The 22,365-nt window shown below is 29.8% G+C and overlaps 1 protein-coding gene across 4 annotated transcripts in view; it reads right to left on the bottom strand.

The window, feature by feature from the left end:
• Nucleotides 1-1,420: 1,420 nt before the first annotated feature.
• Nucleotides 1,421-22,365, bottom strand: part of LOC107437128 (integrator complex subunit 12) — a 27,397-nt gene continuing 6,452 nt past the window's right edge. For all 4 annotated transcript variants that reach the window (XM_016049029.3, XM_016049032.3, XM_016049031.3 and 1 more), the window contains exons 3-8: nucleotides 21,234-21,335; nucleotides 13,722-13,927; nucleotides 11,093-11,159; nucleotides 6,905-6,997; nucleotides 6,689-6,823; nucleotides 1,421-4,486 (exon numbers count right to left, since the gene is read on the bottom strand). In XM_016049029.3, the coding sequence (XP_015904515.1) occupies nucleotides 3,989-4,486; nucleotides 6,689-6,823; nucleotides 6,905-6,997; nucleotides 11,093-11,159; nucleotides 13,722-13,927; nucleotides 21,234-21,335 (1,101 nt within the window). In that variant the 3' untranslated portion in view covers nucleotides 1,421-3,988. The remainder of the gene's footprint in view (nucleotides 4,487-6,688; nucleotides 6,824-6,904; nucleotides 6,998-11,092; nucleotides 11,160-13,721; nucleotides 13,928-21,233; nucleotides 21,336-22,365) is intronic.

Genomic DNA, 22,365 nt, shown 5'->3' with positions numbered 1-22,365 from the left:
ATGACGATGGCTCAATTGAGCCAATCAGAAGCCTATATTTTGGTAAACATATCCCATGTCACGATATGTAAAAATACAGTCTTTTGATTGGCCAAATGTGTCCATCGTCATTGCGAAATTTACCTAAATTACGAACTAGAAAGCCATGGATTTACGAAAAAAAGATTTTTTTTATTCATACGATAGATTAATGAAGAAGCCAACATAAAACTGGCGGCTCTTAAAACTGTACTAATATTTTGTTTAAAAAAAGTTCATTCAAGAAGGAAACCTAAAATAAACTGTATATTCGATTTGGGGCCCGGGGGAAGTGCCTCGTATGCCCATGCCTTAGTCAGGCTCTGCCCGGGCCCCTTGTACATCTCACTTTTTAGAAATTGTATTAAAAAAACTAAGAGCAAACGTTGCATTATTTATATTTTTCAAAATAAATATATTCTCGAGTGAAAATTGTGCATTTTGTTTTTCTATAAATCATCATCATAGTTGGCCCGATAGCCCAATGCCTTCCTCTGAAGATTTCTCCACTACGACTTCTGATTTAAATCGGGATTGATTATAATTCGAACACCCATAATTTGAATAGTTTATCACCAGGAAAACTAAAAAAGTCAACCGATTTTTTTTTCTATGCTAAAATGATGTTTCTTAGGAATTCAACTAATTTCTCTAAACATGTTTGACCACCACCCACTCCGTTTAGTAATTAATTAAATGAAGTGTAATAATTGAAAGAGTTTAGAATGACATACGGGAACACTTTTATACTGGTTATGTCTGATGGGCATTGAAAGATGTCTTACTAATTGACTTTAATAGTGTGACGAAATAATTCATTTTTTTATTTGTTATACCCTTACATTTTTATTTTATCTAGCTGCTTGGTTTTGAAAATTATTTTAATATTTGCAGATTGCAACTGGTCAGCGTCTTAATTTTTTTTAAAAAAAAATTATGCATAGTTAAAAAATCCTTCATTTTATCTGCATTGAGTTTTTGGGATGATAAAAATAGGTGTAAGTTTATTAAAATTATTGCATATCTTAAAAATGCTTTATTTTATGTATGTGAAGTTTTTTTAGTTCCATTTTAAACAGCATAACATGTTTATAGGGGTCCAAAACAAGTTATAAAAAATTTTTAAAAATTTATATATAATTTTACAAAATTTCATAATGATCACTTTTATGTAAGCAGTATTTTAAAAAAACCATTTAATGATTTTTTTTAAAAAGTGCTACAAATGTTTATTTATGTTTTTGTTTTCAGATCAAGCTTCATGAATTCAATGAAACAAATACACAGTATTAAGTTTTTAGATTTTAATCGTAGTTAATAATAAAAAAATTTCCATTATTTTTTACAATTATGTAAGATGTACACTTGATGTTCTGGATTTGAATAAGAACAAAACGAAAACTATTATTTTAACTATTTCTTTATTATATTTCAATTTTGAACTACATTTTCAGCAAGCTGTATACCTTCATTAAATTCAAACAAAAACTTAGTTTGTCATTTAATGCAATATAAAAGTTACAAACAAAAAAAAGAAGAAAAAAATATTTTAAAGATGAACTAATCAGATAAATCAGAACCTATTGAAAAATCATGATGAAAATATAAATAGCTTTCATTGAAAGACTCAATTAGTTTTTAATTATTCAAGAATTTTATTTTACCTATTTTTAAATTAGTACTTTGTTTTCATACTATTGAGAAGAAACATGTTTAAGCTCAGAAGGTTGTGGGAAATAGTAGTTATCGACAATGGTATGTTCCCATCACGTCCAGGTCACCAATGTGGGGAGATTTGTCATCGACAATGTCAACCTTCATCTACGAGAAGGTATCTCCCACATAGAATCGAGCTAACATGTCTCATATACTGATGAATTGGAATTTTGTAGTCGTAGATACACTTACAAGGTATTTCCAACCTTGGTGCGAAATCAAGTGCTTAAATTAAATTTGACGCATAGTTTAGCAAATATCAAAATAATAGTCAATTCATCTATAAAATTAACAACCTGATTTATAAAAAAAAACACACAGAAAAAGAGTACTGTGATTCTAATTTCTAAACACAAATATGTTATATGAAGACCATATGTTATATCCGTAGCCAAATCTTTCAACAAAAATTACGCACCTTTTAAGTACTTTTTAAGCACTCAAAAAATATTTTTAAGCACTATATATATAAAAAAAAATGCGAAATAATTTTCTAAGACTCTACATGATCATGATAAAATAACTAGTTTCTGACAAAGAACTTTTTTCTTCATTATATTCAAGATATTTTTCGGTTTGATTTCAGAGGTTGGAAATGAGAGTGCTTGAATCGTATCGAACCCAGCTCAGTAGACGTACATGCGAACTGAACATTGAATAGAATGTGAAAAGCACGCTTTTGCATAATATGTGGTGAAAATCGACTTGGTAAAGAAAAAATCTCATTTTCGAAAAGGGAAAATTATGCACTTTCCAAAAACATGAAGCACCTTTAAGGGCTTTTAAAAAACGATAACCGAAAATAAGCACCTTTAAGCACTTTTTAAAAACGCTACGCACCATGGAAGAAATATATACGAAGAAAAAAAATATCTTACTCAAGATGCGAAGAAGTAAAATAGTGTGCGTAAAAATCTTTCTGCAATTCCATAATTGGAACAAATAGAAATCATGCCAAAAATACTTTTTTGTATTTACTTATTTTTCAAGGGAGAACAAACAAAGGGGTGACATCTGTAAAAAAAAAAAAAATTCCCTGTGTTTTCCCTGCACACTTATTATGAGGCATTCACAGTGTGCTATACTAGGATGCTAGTTCTAGTTGCTGGATATAAGGAACAGCTCAACAGAACAAAAGAAATAATGCTATAACAAATTTGATATAGCTGAACTATCATTTTCATATATCCCGCAGATTACACTTTCCCTGCTTATTTTCCCTGTTTGAAAGGAAAAATTCTAAAATTTTCTGTTATTTTAGACGATTCCCTGTTGGGTGGCAACCCTGAAACATTTATCACAGAGTATAGTGAGTCAAAAAGGAGACAAATAATAACTGAGGCCAAATAACTTTTGATCTAATGTTCCAGTGACTTAAATACAATGATTTGAAGGATCTGTCAATTAAGTGTTAAGTAGGAATTGAATATTGAAGTCTAGCCATTTTTAATCAATAGATTTGGATGCCCAAACTAAGAGAGGTTACTGCAATTTATAAAATACAATCATCAGGAGAGCTATTAAAAGTTCAAATGATATAATTTTTGTTCCTTATATTTGGCAAAATTCTATCTATAGAAAGTTTCATGTCTATATTAATTTTAAATGATGCAATTTTTAAAGGCAAAATTCAAAATATGCATAAAATCATTTGAATAGTTCCCAAGAAATTAAAAAAAGTTATATTTTTTATCTTTATTTTTCAGGAAATATTTAACTGATTTTGTTCCAGTTTTGGAATTGATTTTGTTCCAGTATTCCATTAAATATTTCCCTATAAGAAGGACTAGAAGTATACTTTAGAATTCCAGTTTTGCCAATAATTTTTAATCTTCATAATAAATAATTATTAAAAAAAAAAAAATTCTTTTTGCGTGAACTTATCATTGAAGAAACAAGTTTCATAAGTGGATGGAAGAATTTTTTGAGTTCGATCATTAGTTTCAGAATGAAGGCTAAAAACGCAAAAAGAAAAATTAGCAGAAGTAAGGGGGCGTCATGATTAAACTATTAGGACTAGATGCTTTTTAATTGTTCCAGCAGCCCACTCCCCCCCCCATAATTTGAGGGTACTAAAATCCCGAATACAGCAAAAACAAAAAATAAATAATAAGTTATGATTGTTCATAAGAAAAATGTGTTGGGTTCTGATTTCGTAAATTACTTGCACAGTGTTGCATTATTTATTAGTGTATCTTTTAAACAATTAAAACAGGGCAATCAGATCAAAAGTTTGCCAATACTGCATTGCATATCATTTAGTGGACAATCTACGCCTTTCCTGTTGCTTGGATGCTTTCTTCTTCATTATCTGCAATCTTTTGTCAGCACTCATGAGTGGACTGCAGCTGGCAACCTTATGAGCACTATTTCCATTGCCAGGCGCAGCAGCCGCCACGGGCGGCGCAGATCGAACGGACGCCACGACTGCACTCAAAAGTCCGAGGCCTTTCGTAGCGGTAGTCGTCGTGGACGGCTTCTGACTAGATGTAGAGGAGGAAGTGGTGGATGCCAAACTCTGAAAAGAAGACTTTGTCGTGATTGCTGTTGACACAGAGGAAGTCTTTGACGTGGAGGAGAACGGAGTTTTCAAACTCGTATTCGAAGTCGAGATTTTCACGCTACGAGGTGCAGCAGATGCAGTAGAAACAGACGCAGTTGTTCTGCCACCAAAATTAGCGGCTAAACCAGCTAAACCTATGGGCTTATTGGCAGCAGTCACTTGGTTATTCGCTTGGCTATTTGCTTGCGTCTGTAAAGAAAAGAAAATCAGCTTGTCTACAAAAGTTAATTCAAAAGTCTTTTCTTCCTTTTTAGACCAAGGATAGAAATTTTATAAAATACGATATTATTTTCAGTCAAATTATATTCATTAAGACAAAAAAATAACTTTCATGCATAAAAAAATAATTTATTTAAAAAATAAAATTGTGGGTATACACACCATCAGCCAGATCAATGAACAATTCGTTTAGTTCAACAGTTAAATTTTTAATGGAAAGATTCTAAACATTTTGGATGCAAATGGACTTTGCATTTGATGCATAAAAAAATCGTGAGGTTTTTGCACACAGTACATCATCTGCGTTTTTTTTTCAAGCTCACTAACACGTATTGTATTTCGATTCTGTCAGTCCTTTTGGCAGCGCTGAGGAATGATGGGCGACCTTAGTTAGGATGGGTAATGTACTTTAATCAAATGGATTGTTCTTTGATTCAGGCAATAACTATGTATGACCTTAAGTCTATAAGCGATATTTCTGAGCTAGATGAAATTCTATGCAGATTCCAAGAATTTACTATAACCCTATCAATGAAGTTTGTAAATAATGGCCACCTTTTCTTACCTTGAATCTTAATGCAATAATTAGCTAAGGCATTGCCATGGAAGTCAACACCTCCCATATGCTAATCGTAATCCGAAATGAGTTGTGAAATGACAACTTTTCTTTCTTTGCGACTGTATTGTTTGGCATTTACAAGAGGCAAAATGGTACCGTTATTAGTAACAATTGTTATCACAGCATTGTCATTCCACTTTATTGCCCATGCCTCCTTGTTAGATGCAAAATCGTAGGAATCATAATGTTTTTTCTTCTTTGGAGTCATTCAATATACAACCACCTGTGTGATTTTCGCGAGCTGTGTGAGATGCAAAGAAACCGTTTTTTTTTTCAAAATTTCAAATAAACTATAGGAAGAGAAAAAGTTTTCAAAATAAATTTTGTGCAACTCAGATCTTGAAACAACTCTAAGTATCTTCAGAACAAAACTTGTTCCGAATGGCATATTCTGTTGATCACTGTTAGCCTCAGCAAAATAAATCTCTGATAACAATAAAACTTCATAATAAAACTAATAAATTTCTGAATATACAATAGAACTTCAATAAAACTATGAAACCTTGCATAAAAAGTGAGTTTTCAAATTCCACCTATTTCTCATGCATTTGGCCACTGGTAGGTTAACGCACCATTAAATTTGAATTAAAAAAATTTTTTTTTATGCTAATTGATTTTTTTAAGTTTATTTTCAGAACTTACAACTTGAACCCATTATAAAAACATATAACAAATCTAAAGTGGAATAATTATACTGTTTCAAAAACTGTTGTAAAAAATTGACTTTTTCAATAACCGTTTGCAGTTAAAAAAAACTAGCACGATTTGAAAATTTCTCTACAGAAAGTATTTACTTGAATTACTAATATTTTATAGATGTCTTCAGAACCCTTAAAAACAGCAGAAAAATAAAGTTATTGAAAAATATTCCCCACTGTGTTAATAAAAAATTATTTATTATTATTGCGGTTACTGCCACGAATTTCACGATTTTTATATTTTATTTAAATTACATGCAAAATGAGAACAAACAAAAAAAAAACACTGCTTTTATTTTCCCTTTGAAATGAAAACATCGCCAATAATATTAGAATTATATATTATTTTACAATTATGACACTCACAATTAAAAAAATACTATATACAGTTTTATTCTATACATGGAGTTTTTTTTTATAAGCACATGCTTCTGCTATTAAAAATTAGTAACATATATTTACAACTATTAAAAATATCTCACAGAAAGTTACGTGCGTGAGGGAGGTTAGTAGCAGAAAAAATTCTACCACAGGGCTCTAGTCGAAATCATGCATATAAATAGTGGACAATTCCCAAGTTTGGAACTATCTAATTTTCTGATTTTTTAACAGCATTGTTAATTAAAATTAAAAGATAATTTTATTCATCAAATTGATTATTATAAGACTGCAATTCTATTTGTATTTGTTGAAAATAACATGTTCATTTGACAAATAAATATTAGGAATATCAGGACAAAAAGCTAACATCAGAACAAAATATTTTTACTCAAGAAAGCCAAGACAGTTACAAGCCTTTCTCCATTTCCTTTTTTAAAAAATATTTCACTGTCAGTGAAACAAAAAAAAACTCACTTTTAATTCAGTTCTCTTGAATGGCAATATTAAAGAAGGGGGTGAACTCTCAGACTTGCTGCACTTTGTTTGTGATACAGGCTCTTTAGAAGGTACTGAAATGCCTGATTTTGCAGTTTTTTGAGTTTTGGTGGCCTATGAACAAAATATCATAATGAGTCATAGAAGAAGAATAGAGTGCTCTTTTAAGATAAATTAAAAAAGAAATGTTTGTACCATTTTCTTCATGTTTTTAACACACTTAGCGCAGTACCACACTCTCCGTGGATCATTGTAGTCGTAATCCGTGGCAGGGGGCCTGTGACATTCCTTTAAGAATAAAGAACATGTTTAACAAAAGTGAGAGTAAACTAGTTAAAGTTAGTGTAGGCACAGACTAGCAGCCTTTACAACTTGATTTTTACTTCGCTACTATCATTTGTTGCTTAGATACTGTTTATAGAACCAAAACTATAGTATGTCCCTTTCTGTTGTTATTATTATTTTTGCTGTTTTTTAATCTACATAGCACAATGTATCCCAAGCAAATATTTTAAACTTTGTATTTTGATGTAAGCAAGCATCTTCGCCCAATGCTTTATAAACGAAGTGTGAAGTTGTTTTAAGGGGCTTGCCTTGTCTGACACTATGTGCTGAATGACAGAGATGGAGTATTCGCCTTCCCATGAGGTGATGGCCGGTCGATACTGCACCCAGCCTGCACTGACGTAAAATATCCTCGATAGTAGACGGATTATAGGATAAAGTCTCCTTGCTGTGAGGCTAACCATGGGAAGTTTTCGTGGTTCTCCTATTCATGCAATGCAGTGTTTCCCTAACCTATGACTTTTGTGTACCCTTATTAAATTTTTTGCAAAGCTGTGTACCGCTAATAAAAAAATTAATGTACTTTTTACTATAAAAAAATTGCACAAAAGTTAAAAATCACAACTGGCTTTTGACACCACTCATTACTAACTGTTAACTCTGCAAAAAATAGCCAATAGAAAAATACGTAATCGTACATTTTCATGGCTAGCTTTGGTTTAACATAATAAATTTTGAAATTTTTGTTTGTTGCAAGTTATTTAGCATAAGAACGCGTACCCTCCCTAAACTGTTCCTGTAACCCTGGAGGTACGCGTACCACACTTTGGGAAACACTGATGCAATGCAAATGAGGGTTAGTTCCATCAAGAAGTCCCCCGTGAAAGTTAATTTCTCTGAATATTTGATCCAAGAGTTCCCTTGTCTTCTGGAATGGGTTCAAAATGACAAGGCAATCAAAATTGAACATAAGTAGTTGTTAACCCGAAAATTGTGTTAACAAAATAGTTATTATGTGTGTTGAGATGTAGAAACTGTTCTGAAATAGAACAAGCATGTGTTACTAATTGTTTTTATAACAGTTTTTCAGGAGAGCTGTTTCCATGTTTCTAAGCTTTAATGAAGCTTTTTTATGTTTACAATTACAAACATAAAGTCATTCTGCCATGTGTATCAGTCTAAATGATATCAAAGTCATTCATATCATTTAGACAAATTGTAAAAGAGCAAAGGTTCCTGAATATCGTAAAATCATTTTTACAAGTCGTTTGATTAACACAGTTCAGTATTTTCCATGAAAATTAAAAAAAGATATTTCATTACTAACAACTAAAAATACAAAAAAATTATTATTTTTTTTTAAATTTATTTATTTATTTATTTATTTTTTAATAACGGCAGGAACTTGAACTCTCGTTCTTCACCTCAGAAGATGCCGGAAGTGTTGATCATTTAGCGTTACCCAGTGGGCACCTGTGAACCAAAGTCACGGAGGCGAGCAACATTATCCACGCCACACTGCCACAAACCCGTTCATAGGGTGGGTCACATCCACACATCACACACAATAGTGGACAACACATAGAGAGAAACATCCATGCCCAGAGTGGAATTCGAACTCGCAGCCATTGGCTTCGCAGTCAGGCACGCTAACCGCTCGGCCACCTAGCTGGCACAAAAAAATTATTAAGTAATTTAAGTATTAATGAACTATGAGAGAAATAATTATCACTGACTTAATTTCTTTTAATTTTAAACCTTTTACTTATTTAGGTAAAAAGATGTCATTCATAAAACTTTGTTTTATAAATTGCTAAAAAAAAAATTTTGAAATTATAAATAGTACTATATAAAATGAATTTTTCTTTTAAAATATCTAGCAGACTAAGAAAGAAGAATTCTAAATTTTAGATTTGTATTTGATTTAGAAATATTAGTTAAATTTTCATTTCAACTTAAAATTGTGTTAATAAAAAATAACCTTTTTAATAAAGTATTTTAATAAAGTATTTTAAAATTTGTACACTTGCTAATACCAATTTTTGACATTGCAAAAGATTCAAACATGTTCAACAAAGAAGATTCTAACACGCAAAAGATTCAAACATGTTCAACAAAAAAGATTCTAACACGCAAAAGATTCAACCATGTTCAACAAAAGAGATTCTAACATGCAAAAGATTTTACGCAATTCAAAATTTTTACATAAATTTTTAGGAATTAAGAATTGAAATATTAAAGTCATCATATAAAACCATTCATCATTGAATCATATTAAAACATTTTTCCCATTCTGCAATTTTATTTTAGTAAAAAAAAAAACTACTCATCTTGATTATTTCAAACTGAAATCTTGATCAAATATTATGAAATTAAAAAAAATTTGCTCTCAAACAACAACAGTAACAATTTTTCATTTAAAAAATAATTTTTAACAAAATCACGACATATAAACTGCAAAATATAGCAACCGCAAAAACAACTGGTTTTAAAGGAGTCTGTTCAGATATTTGCATGCAAATTAAAGATTATGCTCATTAAAAATATTACCGATAATAAATATTAATTCTAGAATACTTGCGGCAATATTCTCATTAATTAAACTGAAACCTGACTTTCATAACATTGATCATTGTTATTTGTCTTGTTCATGTTTCCCAAATCAACATTTAGCACTCAAACAATCAATTAATGAGTTATTAAACAGTTGTTTTTGTTACACAGACTAGTGCGTGTCTAACTGATGGCATTGAAGACCTTGTGTCCATAATTAAATATCAGAGACAAAAAATTTTTAAAAAATCTCCGCAGAAGATGAACTTTTGGTTGTGAAATATCAAAAAATAAATTAAAATAACACGACAATCTTCACAAATGTTAAATATTGATTACAATAATTCAATTTTATATAAAATAAGTACCTCAATAAAAAAATAAATTTTTTTATCTTAAGCTACCTTCAGAGGAAAAAATATTTATAATATAATAAGATAATAATAGCTTTTGAAGTGATCAATCAGCACCAAATAAAAAATAAATAAATAATAATATTGAAATGAAATGAACCAATTAATAAACTAGTTAATGAAAATTAGACCCCAAAAAGCGTGCAAATTTTGATGATAAAAAATGTGTAAAAAAAGGAGTTTTGGAATTTTAAATGATTCTCAAGAATCTTTTTATTCCGAACATTAGAAAGTTCTCATTTCGCGCTCAAATGTCTTTTGTAATTTTGAAAATTATTACTCAGAAAATTAATCCCATATTTTCAATGTGTTTTCTTTAAATCTGTCAGAATTTTTACACTATTTTCTTAGAATTTTATTGCTGTTTATGTAAAAACTACATTCTGTAAAATAATGGAATATTTTCTTTTTTAAAAGAAATATTTAATATTTTATTATATTTCATATTATGACACATAATTTTTTATATTTTATTTAATTACACACATCAGCATGAACTTTCAGCAATTTTTTTTTTTGTGAAAATGTTTTATCATATATTTAAAGTAAAATTAGAATATATATATACATAAAGAGAGATTAACGAAGAAAATAAAGAAAAATAATAAAAGATTTATTTACTTCACATAGGCAGCAAGCACATAGAACTCATAAAATAAGTTAAAAATATATTTAAAGAGAAAAAGAATAAATAAAAAGACTTTTTAAAAAGATTTTAAAAAATACCAAAGCAAAATAAATCAATACAACAGTTAGTAAAAATATATCAATACAATACTATTGTTTAAATACATTTAGTTTCGGATATATTAAGACAGTATTAGAAAGCACTCTTTTTGGCGAATATAGTCGTGTGAACTAACAAGGAGATTATAAATTTTCTTTACTGTTTGATTTTGACTTCTAAATTTATTATTTTTTTTTTAATGTTTAAAAATAATCTCTTTAAAAATAATTTTTATTCTTCTCCTTAAAAAAAAATTTTTCCTTGCTTTATTTGTTTTTTTTTTTTTTTTTGCATCTTCATCTGCCTGACTTAACCCAAAACCGATATAAAAGTTGAGCATTTACATTGCTTATTTTTATAGTTGAGTAACAATTCACAATACATTTAAAATGAAAATATTACAACCTGATGATAAAGACTGTGACATTCCTGGCATTCTATTAACTGATTCCCTTGAGTTACCTCAATTTGACTGTAAATAAAAATGAATATTTGAAACAATGACAATCGAAAGAATATATATATATATATATATATATGAATATTTAGAAACAGTTTAAACATTTAGAATGAATTAATTAAAACCAGTTGAATAAATAAAGTCATTAAATCCTAATAAACGCACGTATAAGCTGCTAACAAAATTTCAAAATTGCCCCTCTCATTGTAGTTTTGAACCAAAAAATAATTCCAAAGAAACTTTTGCTATTAATTTGAAAATCTCTAACTGTAATCATTATTGAACTCAGTTGTAAAGCATTAATGTATCCAGCAGAGCAGACATTTATTCATTTATTTTTGAAAAAGTTTTAGAAAAAGAAAGAACATCAAAAAGAATACAAAACAATATTTAAGTTTTGCAGATCTTACAAGTTTAAAAAAGAATGTGATGCTGCATTCATTTGGGGTAATGGTTCCCAAATGGTGAACCCTAGGGTTCAGTGGAAGTGTCGCGGGGGTTCCGAGAGTTAGGGATTTTTATTTAACCAGTTATGGTTTTTAAAATTTGCAACTAAATCTGTATCGAATTAGTATCCCATTATTTATTTAATTCCATAATTTATAATTCCAATAATCCATTATTTATTCATTATTTTTGCGAAATTACATTCAATTAAAATTCTTATGATGATTGAAAATTTAAAGCAATGTTTTCTTCTAATAACAATAAAATAAATTAATTATAAATAGGATACGTATTTCTGAAAAATTGCACTATTTGGCATGGAATAAAAATAACCGGACTCAACAATGGAAGAAGTATGTTTCTCCGATTAACATTTTCTACATTTATTTGCGTCCTTTTTCGTTTTTAATTTCATGGAAATCATAGTTCAGCTAATTTATTTTCAGTTTATACATGCACTAAAATCAAATTAAGAATTAGATTAGATGCCGCTCCAGACCTGAGAATACAACTGATTCTATGATATGATAAAAGAAATTTTCATTCTCCATTAAGTTTATTATATATATTAACGAAAAAACATTTAGATCATTACACATTCTCCAAATAATTAATATTCTAAGTGAGTACATTAGTATCAGGTGAGTACACAACTTATTATTGAGACAGCTATTGACAAAAGAGAAAATAACGAGAAAGTAAAGACCGAAATCAAATTAGAAACTCATTATTCAAGTGAGAAAAGGGCAAAATTTCTGAAAATACCTCGCTATTCAAATTATGAAAATTAAATATTAAAAAAAAAGGGTGTGAAACTATTTTGAAAAGAAAACAAGTCATTTATTAACATATTTATTTGAAGTTTTATTCTTATTTTTAATATGTGTGTACATTGACAGTCCAACGAACTGTTAAACTTTAGGTAAAAATAAAGATAAAAAAGAATAAAGTAACAAACGAAAAAATGTATAAAGAAGACATTTGACAATCCAAAATTTTCCTTTTCTAAAGTTAGAAACTCCCTTGAAAAGTTAGAAGAATCTCATGCCTGATAATTATCATATTTCTTTACATAATCTATAACAGGGTGCGTAGCCACATCTTTCAACAAAAAATAAGCACCTTTTAAGTACTTTTTAAGCACTCAAAAAATATTTTTAAGCACATTAACAAAATGCAAAATAATTTTCAAAGACTTCAGATGATCATGAGAAAATAACTAGTTTCTGACAAAGAATTCTTTTCTTGATTATATTAGCCATTAAAGAATGATCGAATTAAAGAATGTCCGACAAACCATTAAAGAATGTCCGACAAACATAATCTTTTCGGCTCAGCCCATCGGATCAAGGCCCAGAGGTCGACCAAAGCTGAGATGGGCCGACTGCGTGGAAAGAGACTTTTCAGTCTTAAAAGTCTCAAACTGGAAGACAACTGCCAGGCAGAGACAGGCCTGGAGGAAGTTGATTGAGAAGGCCAGGGCCCACCCGGGACTGTCGTGCCATTGAGGAAGGAAGGAAGGAAGGAAAGAATGATCGAGAGATTTTTCGGTTCAATATCAGAGGGTGGAAAATGAAGTCAGCAGAGTTGCACACGAGAAGGCAATAATCTCACCGAACTCAGCTCAGTAGACGCACATTCGGACTCCCAAGTATTTAATCAAGCATGTTAAAAGATTACGCTATGGACCGACGATATGCCGAAATGAATTGCGAAAATGTTGAATAGAACTGCGTGAAAAGCACGCTTTTGCATAATACTTGGCGAAAATCGACATGGTAACAAAAAAACCTCATTTTTGAAAAGGAAAAACTAAGCATTTTTAAAAACACCTAATGAAAAAAGCACCTTTAAGTACTTTTTTTACAATGCTACGCACCATACATAAAAGTCTGCTTCTTAGTAACAAAAAAATCTCATTTTTGAAAAGGGAAAACTAAGCATTTTTAAAAACACCTAATGAAAAAAGCACCTTTAAGGGCTTTTAAATAATGAAAATAAGCACCTTTAAGTACTTTTTTACAATGCTACGCACCATACATAAAAGTTTGCTTTTTAGTAAAATTTCTTCTTTACCATTAAAATTTTTCAACCAATAATTGCCTTGTTAATAGGAATGAAACATACTTGCAAATAACACAAGCCAAACCCATCTCCATTGCAAAATCATCCGCATCAGCATTATCATCGCTGCTCTCTGTCTCTTCTTCCTTTTTAGTGACATACTGGTCAAGCTTTGGTAAGTCAGGAGGACTCGAAGGATAATAGGAATAAACCTGAGGAGGTTCTAACTTTGGAATTTTTGCTTCACTCTCCATGCTATCTTGTTTCAACTGCAAAGATTCATTTTATAATATTACAACAGGAATTTTTATACAAATAATGATTACACATTTTTCAGGTGTTTTCCCTGTACATATTATACACAATATATATAGCATTAAATGGACAATCACTGAGCTCTCTATATAAGTCTAGATATACTATTTTTTGGTCACCACTTTTAAAACTCGAAAAAAAGAAATAAAATTCATTGTATTTTCCCAGTTTGTAAGGAAAAACTCAAAATTCCCTCTATTTTGCAGATTTTCCCAGTGGAGCGGCAACCCTGGTTTTATAGTGCAAAAATATACATTTATTCAATTAATTTAATGTTGCCAGGCATAAAACAGAGTTTTGATACTTACATAAAAATGCCTTATCTTACGTGTATTTATTGTTATTGTTATTTTATCCGTTGTCGAACATCCGACCCAATTATGGGTTTACGACTACTTGTGTTCTACTCCGCAGCTTTGTCATTTTGAACCTAATCCAGAAGACAAGGAAATTCCTGGATCAGTACCCCCAGAGATATTAATTTGTAATGGGAACATGGAGGACTTAGCGACGAGACAGATTAAACGTGCAACAGTCACCATTTAATACACTGGGAGTCTTCGGCCGGCGGGGATCGAACCCACGAACTGTTGGACACGTGTCCAGTGCCCTACCAACCAGGCTATCCCGGCCTGTATTTATTGTTAGCAGTTTTTGGCTATCTGGATAAATCATCATTTGTAAACAAACATTTCAAAATTCAATTTTAGAAAATTGCTTATCCCCATTTAAGGATGAAAATATTTGCTTAAATCTTGGTGTTGCGCTACTATTAAATTTGGATAGAGTGTAACTGAGTAGTCTGCAAATATAATCTGATAGATCTTTTTGCTTTATTCATTTTAGTGAGCAACAGGTGAGTTCTATTGCAATGTTTTTCAATGATACCATGGTTTTCAAGTCTTTCATTTTCTGCTCAATCTTTTAATGCAAAAAGGTACCAGCCTAGCATGACTGGTATCACATTAGGCTTCAATTTTGGTTCTACATTATTTCACCTAATTTACTATCAAAAATTTCCTTACAATATCTCTTCTACCAAGGCTTCAAATTTAAATTATTTAAAATTTTAAACATTAAAATGGAATTTCAATCAGGATTTCGATTCAAAAGGATTTTATAATCAATTCCACAATGACATCCTGAAATGGTATCTAAAACTTCCTTAACTAAGTACAAATAAAAAGTTTCATTTTTGGTTTCAATATGCTACTTTTACTGCTACTATATCTTAGCAAAATGATTGCATCACCAAGTCCAAAAAACTAGATGTGTGTTAGATGATTTGTTAGATGAATTTCTTTTTTGAAATTTCTTGAAACTAACTTTCTTGAACTAAAAATCTTCTGCTTGCATAAACTTCCATTTGAACTGGTTTGCTTTCGATTTCACCCGTTATTGTATCCAGGTTGCTCTTCATTTAGGAAAACATTATCTGATTTTAATTCGTACTTACTTATTTCATTAACATTATTTTCACAGAAATTATCTTCAATATCATTTTTGACTTACTGGTCTAGACTGATTTTACTTAGCATAACATGCCTTTTCAATGTGTTTGATTTTCTTACAATTAAATTTATTATGATTCAAACAGAAATGCTGTTTATCTGTTTTGATTTGAACAAAGTACATCAGGGCTTTCAATATCAGATTGGAACACTTAATTGATGGTTCACTTGATGATATTTTATGAGTTTTAGAAAGCTTCGCTTTGTCGCGCCTTCGGAGATCTGACGTCAGTGGTTTTCCTTCATGATTTCAACTGCACTTTTCTGTGCCTTCTCTTTAGCGGAAGCTATTTTCAGGGTTATTTCTAAATCAATGTCATCTTCCTCAAATAATCAATCAAGTATTGATCAATCCCTCAAACCTGACACAAAAACACTGCTGAGTGTTAAACATATTCTCTGAATATTCACAGAGAATAGTTAAAAGTGCGTAAAGTAAAAATTATTTATCGTTTACCCCTCATATTGTTTATGATTAAGAAACAAATAATCGCTCGGAATTATTAAGTCTTTAGGTTTAAAATGATTTTTTAACATCGTTTTGAGCTCTTTAAAGCTTTTATCTGTTGAGTTTTAACAAATTATTTAGTTTAGCTTTTAAACTGGCTATCAGCACTTCCACATGTTTAGTTGCATTGACATTTTGAACATCAAGCTTGACTTGATCTAGAAAAGAATCCTTCAGCAGTTTCATCAAATTTCTCAAGCTATACAGAGAATTTTTTGTTCCTATTTTTTCATTTAAAAGCTTTTGTAAAGGGCTTAATTGATTCTTTAACTAAATTTTTAATTTAAATTCTGTTTCTAAATTTGCCATCTTCGGGGAAACTCCTTAACTCATCAGGATTCAGGAGATGACCACTTTGATTTGTAGTTGGAAATGCCAGATTCGTTGCCAACTGCCAGGTTCTTTTATATGGAATGCAGTTTTGTCATTCAGCTTGTGTTAAATACACCAATGTGTGACTGAATTGATATCAGGCATTCATATCACAGCCAACGTAATCTGTCAATATAAAAGGATATTATTTATACACTACAATAATGTACAAAGTTCCATTTAGAAAAAAGATTTTATAATCACCTATTACAGCAACAGGGCCTATTTTACTGCCTTTTAGCGATACCTTAACAAATTCAACGGTTGCTTCACAAAATACATTTTCTTAAAATTTTATTTTCCTGTCTCATAAGAAACCATAAATCCATATTTTTGTGTTGATTTTTAATTTTAATTTTCACAAACTATGTCTAAATTTTCACAAAATAGGTGCCTCTCAGAAAAACCTAGACAGACCCCTAAGCAAATATTGAAAATAAAAATTTCGCAAATTCAAGTCAGGCAGTTTTACTTAAGCTAAAAATCTGCCTAAATCATGGCATTAAAGATTTCAAATCAATATTTAGGTAGATAACAATTCATAGTTATATTATCGGTTATATAAACTAAATAGTTGTATAATGACATTCTATATTCAAGGGCAAGACTGGAAACTGTACTTGGCGGGCACATTGTTCTACTCATTGGCCACTATAATAATTTTGCTTCCAAATTATATAAAAAACAAAACATTTTAGTGAAAAAAGTATATTATTACTATTATAAGTAACTAACAGCATTAACGCGTATTTTCATTTAAAAAACAATTATAAGGGCACAATATTAATTCGTTTTCAAAAGGAATATTTCTGTTTTGAAAATTTAAACTTTCAATACTCATTTTACTATATCTAATGCACTACTATAAAAATTAAAATGCAATTCCATAAAAATTGTCTGACAAATACCACCACATCAATACATATTTATTACAATATATATTAATTATTGATCTGAGTACATTTCAAGTTCTGTACACTAAAACACTAATTTTATAAAAAATAAATTACATAGAGGATTATGGCACGGATAAGAAACTGAACTTTAAGTTCATTTTTTAATATAAATATGAATTCAATTTTAACAGGAAAACCTTTTGTCAGATTAAAAGTTATTCACTCATTTAATTTTTAATATAATACCTAATGAAAAACAAATAAATTCCTGAAAAATGAAAAGAATTATTTTCAATTCTTAAAATTAGGACATTTAGGTCAAGTTGTATCAGACCACCGTTTCATTTGAGTCCTTCAGATGCCACACTAAGGATTATTAGCCAGTATAAATCAACCAAATATCAAAAGCCAACAATTTTTCAGGACTAATTATTAGCAGCTAATTAAATGTAAAGTGAAATTTTTTATAAAGTGCAAACACTTGTAAAAAAACTGATAATGCCCATTCGATATTTGCAAATCGTATTTTAAGCACCTCAACTGATGTGAAAATGGGGGGGGGTATAACTAATAACTGAAGGGAAAAAAAAGGTTGGAAAACCACTCGAATTTACGCCGGAACATTCAGAAATCTAGCTTTTCAATATTACTCAAATTCAAAATTTGAGAAAGCCTATGAAATATATTGAAATTTGAAAAATCATGAAGATTGCAGCAAAAAAATAAAACCTATAAATATCTATAATAACTATTATAAAGTGATTGGAAAATGACTAGAATTTGCAACATAGAATTTACAAATTGTTGCAAATAAAAATACAAATTATGTTTCGCAATAAAATTGCATTAAAAAAATTTTATTTTATCTCTGGCGTTGAACAGTCAAGCCAGTTTTGGGTCCAAAACAGGGACTGTGTCCAACTTTCTAGCCTTGTCATTTTGAACCAATCCAGAAGACAAGGAAACTCCTGGATCACTACCTCCAGAGGTATTGATTTGTTATAAGAACATGGAGGACTTTACGACTCGATAGATTTAATGTGCATCAGTCACCATTTACTACAGGGAGTCTTTCGCTAGGGGAGATCGAACCCACGACCTCTCGGACATGGGCCCAGTTCCCTACCAACTAGGCTATCCTGGCCCCTATTAAGACTATTGTATTATATCAAGTGAAAAGGACAAAAAAAAGCAATAAATAACTTATTGGTCAATTTATTAAAATGTATTAAAACAGGCTATTTGGCCACCTAATTCCAATGAAGCATTAAAACACATTTTCGGTTTCGAAGACACGATGCATCAATAAATTCTTTAGCGCAACAGAAATGTTTCTAAAAGCAAAACCCTGCACTCCAGCTAAAAGGGTTTGCAATGGAATAAGTATGTCAGCTTTTGCTGCCAAAGAGTGCAATAACTAGTGTTGAAAGTTGATATATTTTAAAATGAAAATTAATAAAATGAGAAATAAGTTGGAAAAGGGAAGAGAAGGCACAACTTGGTTTAGACAACACACAATTGTCTAAAATTTAGAGAACGTCTGAATGGAATTGTCATCGACGAATAAAGAAAAAAACCTTTTTAGCAAAGCAGGTTATGTCACACTAGTGCCTCGAGAGAAAGTCAAAAATGCGCTAAAAAACATTCAGGCTACCTGTAGTAAAATGAGATTATGTGCGAATTAAACTAAAAAAAAGTTAAAGTATGCATTTTCAAAAATAAATGTTTCCATTAACGCAAGGAATTTGAGAGAAAACACAACTTAAGACCACTCTATCGTAATAGACTGATAATATTATTTACGGAAAAAAGTTTTAGATGAACTATTTGTACAAATGAAAAACTTTAAATTTATATCAGGCTATCGTAATAGATAGAGAACATTACGAGTAAATGGGGGAGAAAAAGTTAGTGTAAAACTTTTAAAAAAATGCATTAAGAGAAACTTAACACATAAGTAAACCAGTCTAGCAAGACTGATAAAATTCTAAGCAAACCGCAAAAGTTAAAATTTATGAACACCCATGTAAAAATCAAATTTACTATCAAAAGCCAAAAAATTATCAAAGTTAAACGCTAGACTAATTTAGAAAATTAAAAAATCAATTAAATTTACAGCTGTAAATAAAAACTTCAGGGTAAAAACATTTAAAAAAAGAAAATATTTTATAAAAAATTACATTTAATCACACATTTAACCTTGCACAAAAAAAATCGCAAGCTCTTTAGAATTTTTGAAAAATTTAGAATTGTAAGGTGCATAATTTTTACATCGTTTCAAAGACTTAATTTTAAATGGTAAAAAAAAAATAGAGCAAATTCGGTTAAATAATTCCAGAGAAATAAAAAAAAAGTTATATTTTTTTAAATTTGGACCTCCACTGCCTTAACTTTTTGTGTTTATTTTTTGTAACTTATAACTCATAACTATAACAGTAAAAGTAAATTTAAATCGTAGAGGAAAGAATGTTTCACATTGATATGCGATAAACAATAATTAATTAGCTGAGTGAAAGGTTATTCATTGAGGGCATATGCTAACATGTGAAGAGCTTCAGCAGAAATCTTGATGGAAAGTCAGCTTTCAGTTCTGCAGAGGAAAGAAGACGCAGGCAGACAAACAGCAGCCATTTTTTAAAATGTAAGTTAGTTAATATTCGTTTCTTGGGCACAAATTTAAATTTGTAAATGAAAAATTTTTTAAAAATTTATGCTATATTGTTTGAATTTTATATTTCGAGCAGATGGACTCTCTCTTTTTCGCAAATGGAGAAATTAGCATTTTGCCAAACATAGATGTTCCCTGTAAAAGATCATAGAGAGAAATTTCAAAAGTTTCTTGTTATTTATTAGCATATATATTAGCATCCAGTCCCACGATTAAAATAGTCTTTTTTTGTCTATAAAATTATACTATGTAACAATAATTTATAACGAAACGAACATAAACTTTTTAAACGAAATGGGCATAACCATTTTGAAGTTTGAACAAAACAGAGCCAAATATCTTTAGATAGAATAAGTTTTTGAAAACAATGCACTTATATAACTTTATTTGCAAATTTGAACTATTAAGTTGCACAGAAGAGAAAATTTAATTTAACATTTAGATGATTCAAAAGACAATTGATGCAAACGATTTGCATAAAAATTTGTATAAAAATATTCTTTACGCATTTTGTTAAATGTACGTGAAATTTCAAAGTTTATTATCGAATAATTTTTGCGTAAAACGTTTCTAAAAGAGCAGTAACTGCAACAATAATTTTTCTTAATAACAGAAGTAATTTTTAAGCTTACAATGTGTGGTACCATACAGTTAGATTGGTATACGGTGTAGATTGGTGTATGGTACCATACAGTGTGGTACCATACAATTTAGATTTACATTATAATGAATCTGCAAACAATGGTATCAAAATCAGTGATATAAGTTTCTTAGAAACACACTTGAGAAAAATGATGCAGAAGTATAAAATATGTCTTAATTTAAATATTTTGAATTAATTTGTTCGAGCCCCCCTGTCTAGAGAGGCGTGGCCGTCGACTACCTGCAGTACATAAAGGCACACGAAATATGATCATAATGGGATCTTTAATGGTAACAATAAAAATCAAATACAAAAATATCGTGCTCTTTATCGATAACGAAAAGTAGCAAATACAAAAATATCACGATCAATATCTTAACATACCAATAAAACAATATATTGATTATACATAAAGATAATTATTGGATACGATATATTATTGTGAATAAATATAAATTTTATTTGAGTAAAAAAAATATTGTTAAATTAAATAACATAAATTTAGAAAAATACTGAAATATATAATTAAATGGAATTATTTTTCACAAAGTAATTAAATTCAGCACTCATAAAGAATAATCTCTGTAACAACTGTTGAAAGCATCCAATAACACAGTTGCTATAACTAATAAAAATTAAACATTATTACTTAAATAGAATACCTTTTCCAGATTTCTCTTTTCAGACTTCCTGTTATCTTCTGAGGAGTATTTTGCAGTTTCAACAGACGAAGCTTTTTTTATATGAAGTTTATTCTCACCGTCCTGTGACAAAAAAATGCATTTCTTTTTAATATTAAATAACAAGATTTCTTTCTCCTAACTAAGAACTTTTCAAGAATTTTCCCCCAATTATAAATGCAGTACAACTTGGTTATTTTAAGGCCTTACTTTAATGCCAACTGGTTTCAATGAAAGAATAAGGTTAAAAATATAAAACTCTGATGTTACAAGCACTCCTTACATTTATCAAAAACTTCTTGAAAATTATTTTATTGAAGATCCTTTTAGCACACCACGTGGCTGAATCGCAGAGACACGGCAACAGAATTCTCACAGAAAGACTTTTCTTTCGAAAAGCAAAAAATTTAACTTTTCTTTTCAACAGAAATGTACACTTAATATTTGAATCCTGCATTTAGATAATAACTTTTTGACGCATTCGATTCCCCCCGATAGTATTGTAAATCGAGGTAACGTTTCGATCGTATTTTTTACCGTCGTTGATATCGATTTTTGTGTGGTTTTTAAATATCCTGATATATTTTAAACAATACGAAAAATCAGAATCCTGCATTTAAGTATTTATTTTTTAAGGCAATAATTCTATCTAATTTTTGACAGTTATTTGTATTGATTTCCCCATAGTTTTTAAATCTGATATTTTTCTATACGATATTATTTATTACGACCTGATCTCGAAACACACGTTTGAGGAGTCCGACGCGTGTGGTTTTCATTTTTAATTGTTTTTTTATTGTGATGATTCACAAAATGCGAAAAAGGAAATAATGTGTGCATTCCCTGCAAAATATATCACCCATAATATTAAAAAGAAATTATTACATGTTCAATTAAAAAATATATATATTATAGTTTTTTTTGTAAACACAGAGCTATTGTTATTTTAAATTAGTAACTTAGATGCTTGTTATTATTAAAAGTATCTTGCAGAAAGATATTAGTGCCAGAGAGTTTTGTCGCAGAAAGCCCGACAAAATTCTGCCATAGGGTTGAAGATATTTAAATATATATAAATATATATGAAACATATGTGTGTGTGTTCATATATATA

Source organism: Parasteatoda tepidariorum, chromosome 9 (genome assembly GCF_043381705.1).
Source record: "Parasteatoda tepidariorum isolate YZ-2023 chromosome 9, CAS_Ptep_4.0, whole genome shotgun sequence".
Classification (NCBI taxonomy): domain Eukaryota; kingdom Metazoa; phylum Arthropoda; class Arachnida; order Araneae; family Theridiidae; genus Parasteatoda; species Parasteatoda tepidariorum.
Note: the sequence above shows the minus strand (reverse complement) of the source record. Positions and strands in the feature narration are given on the sequence as shown.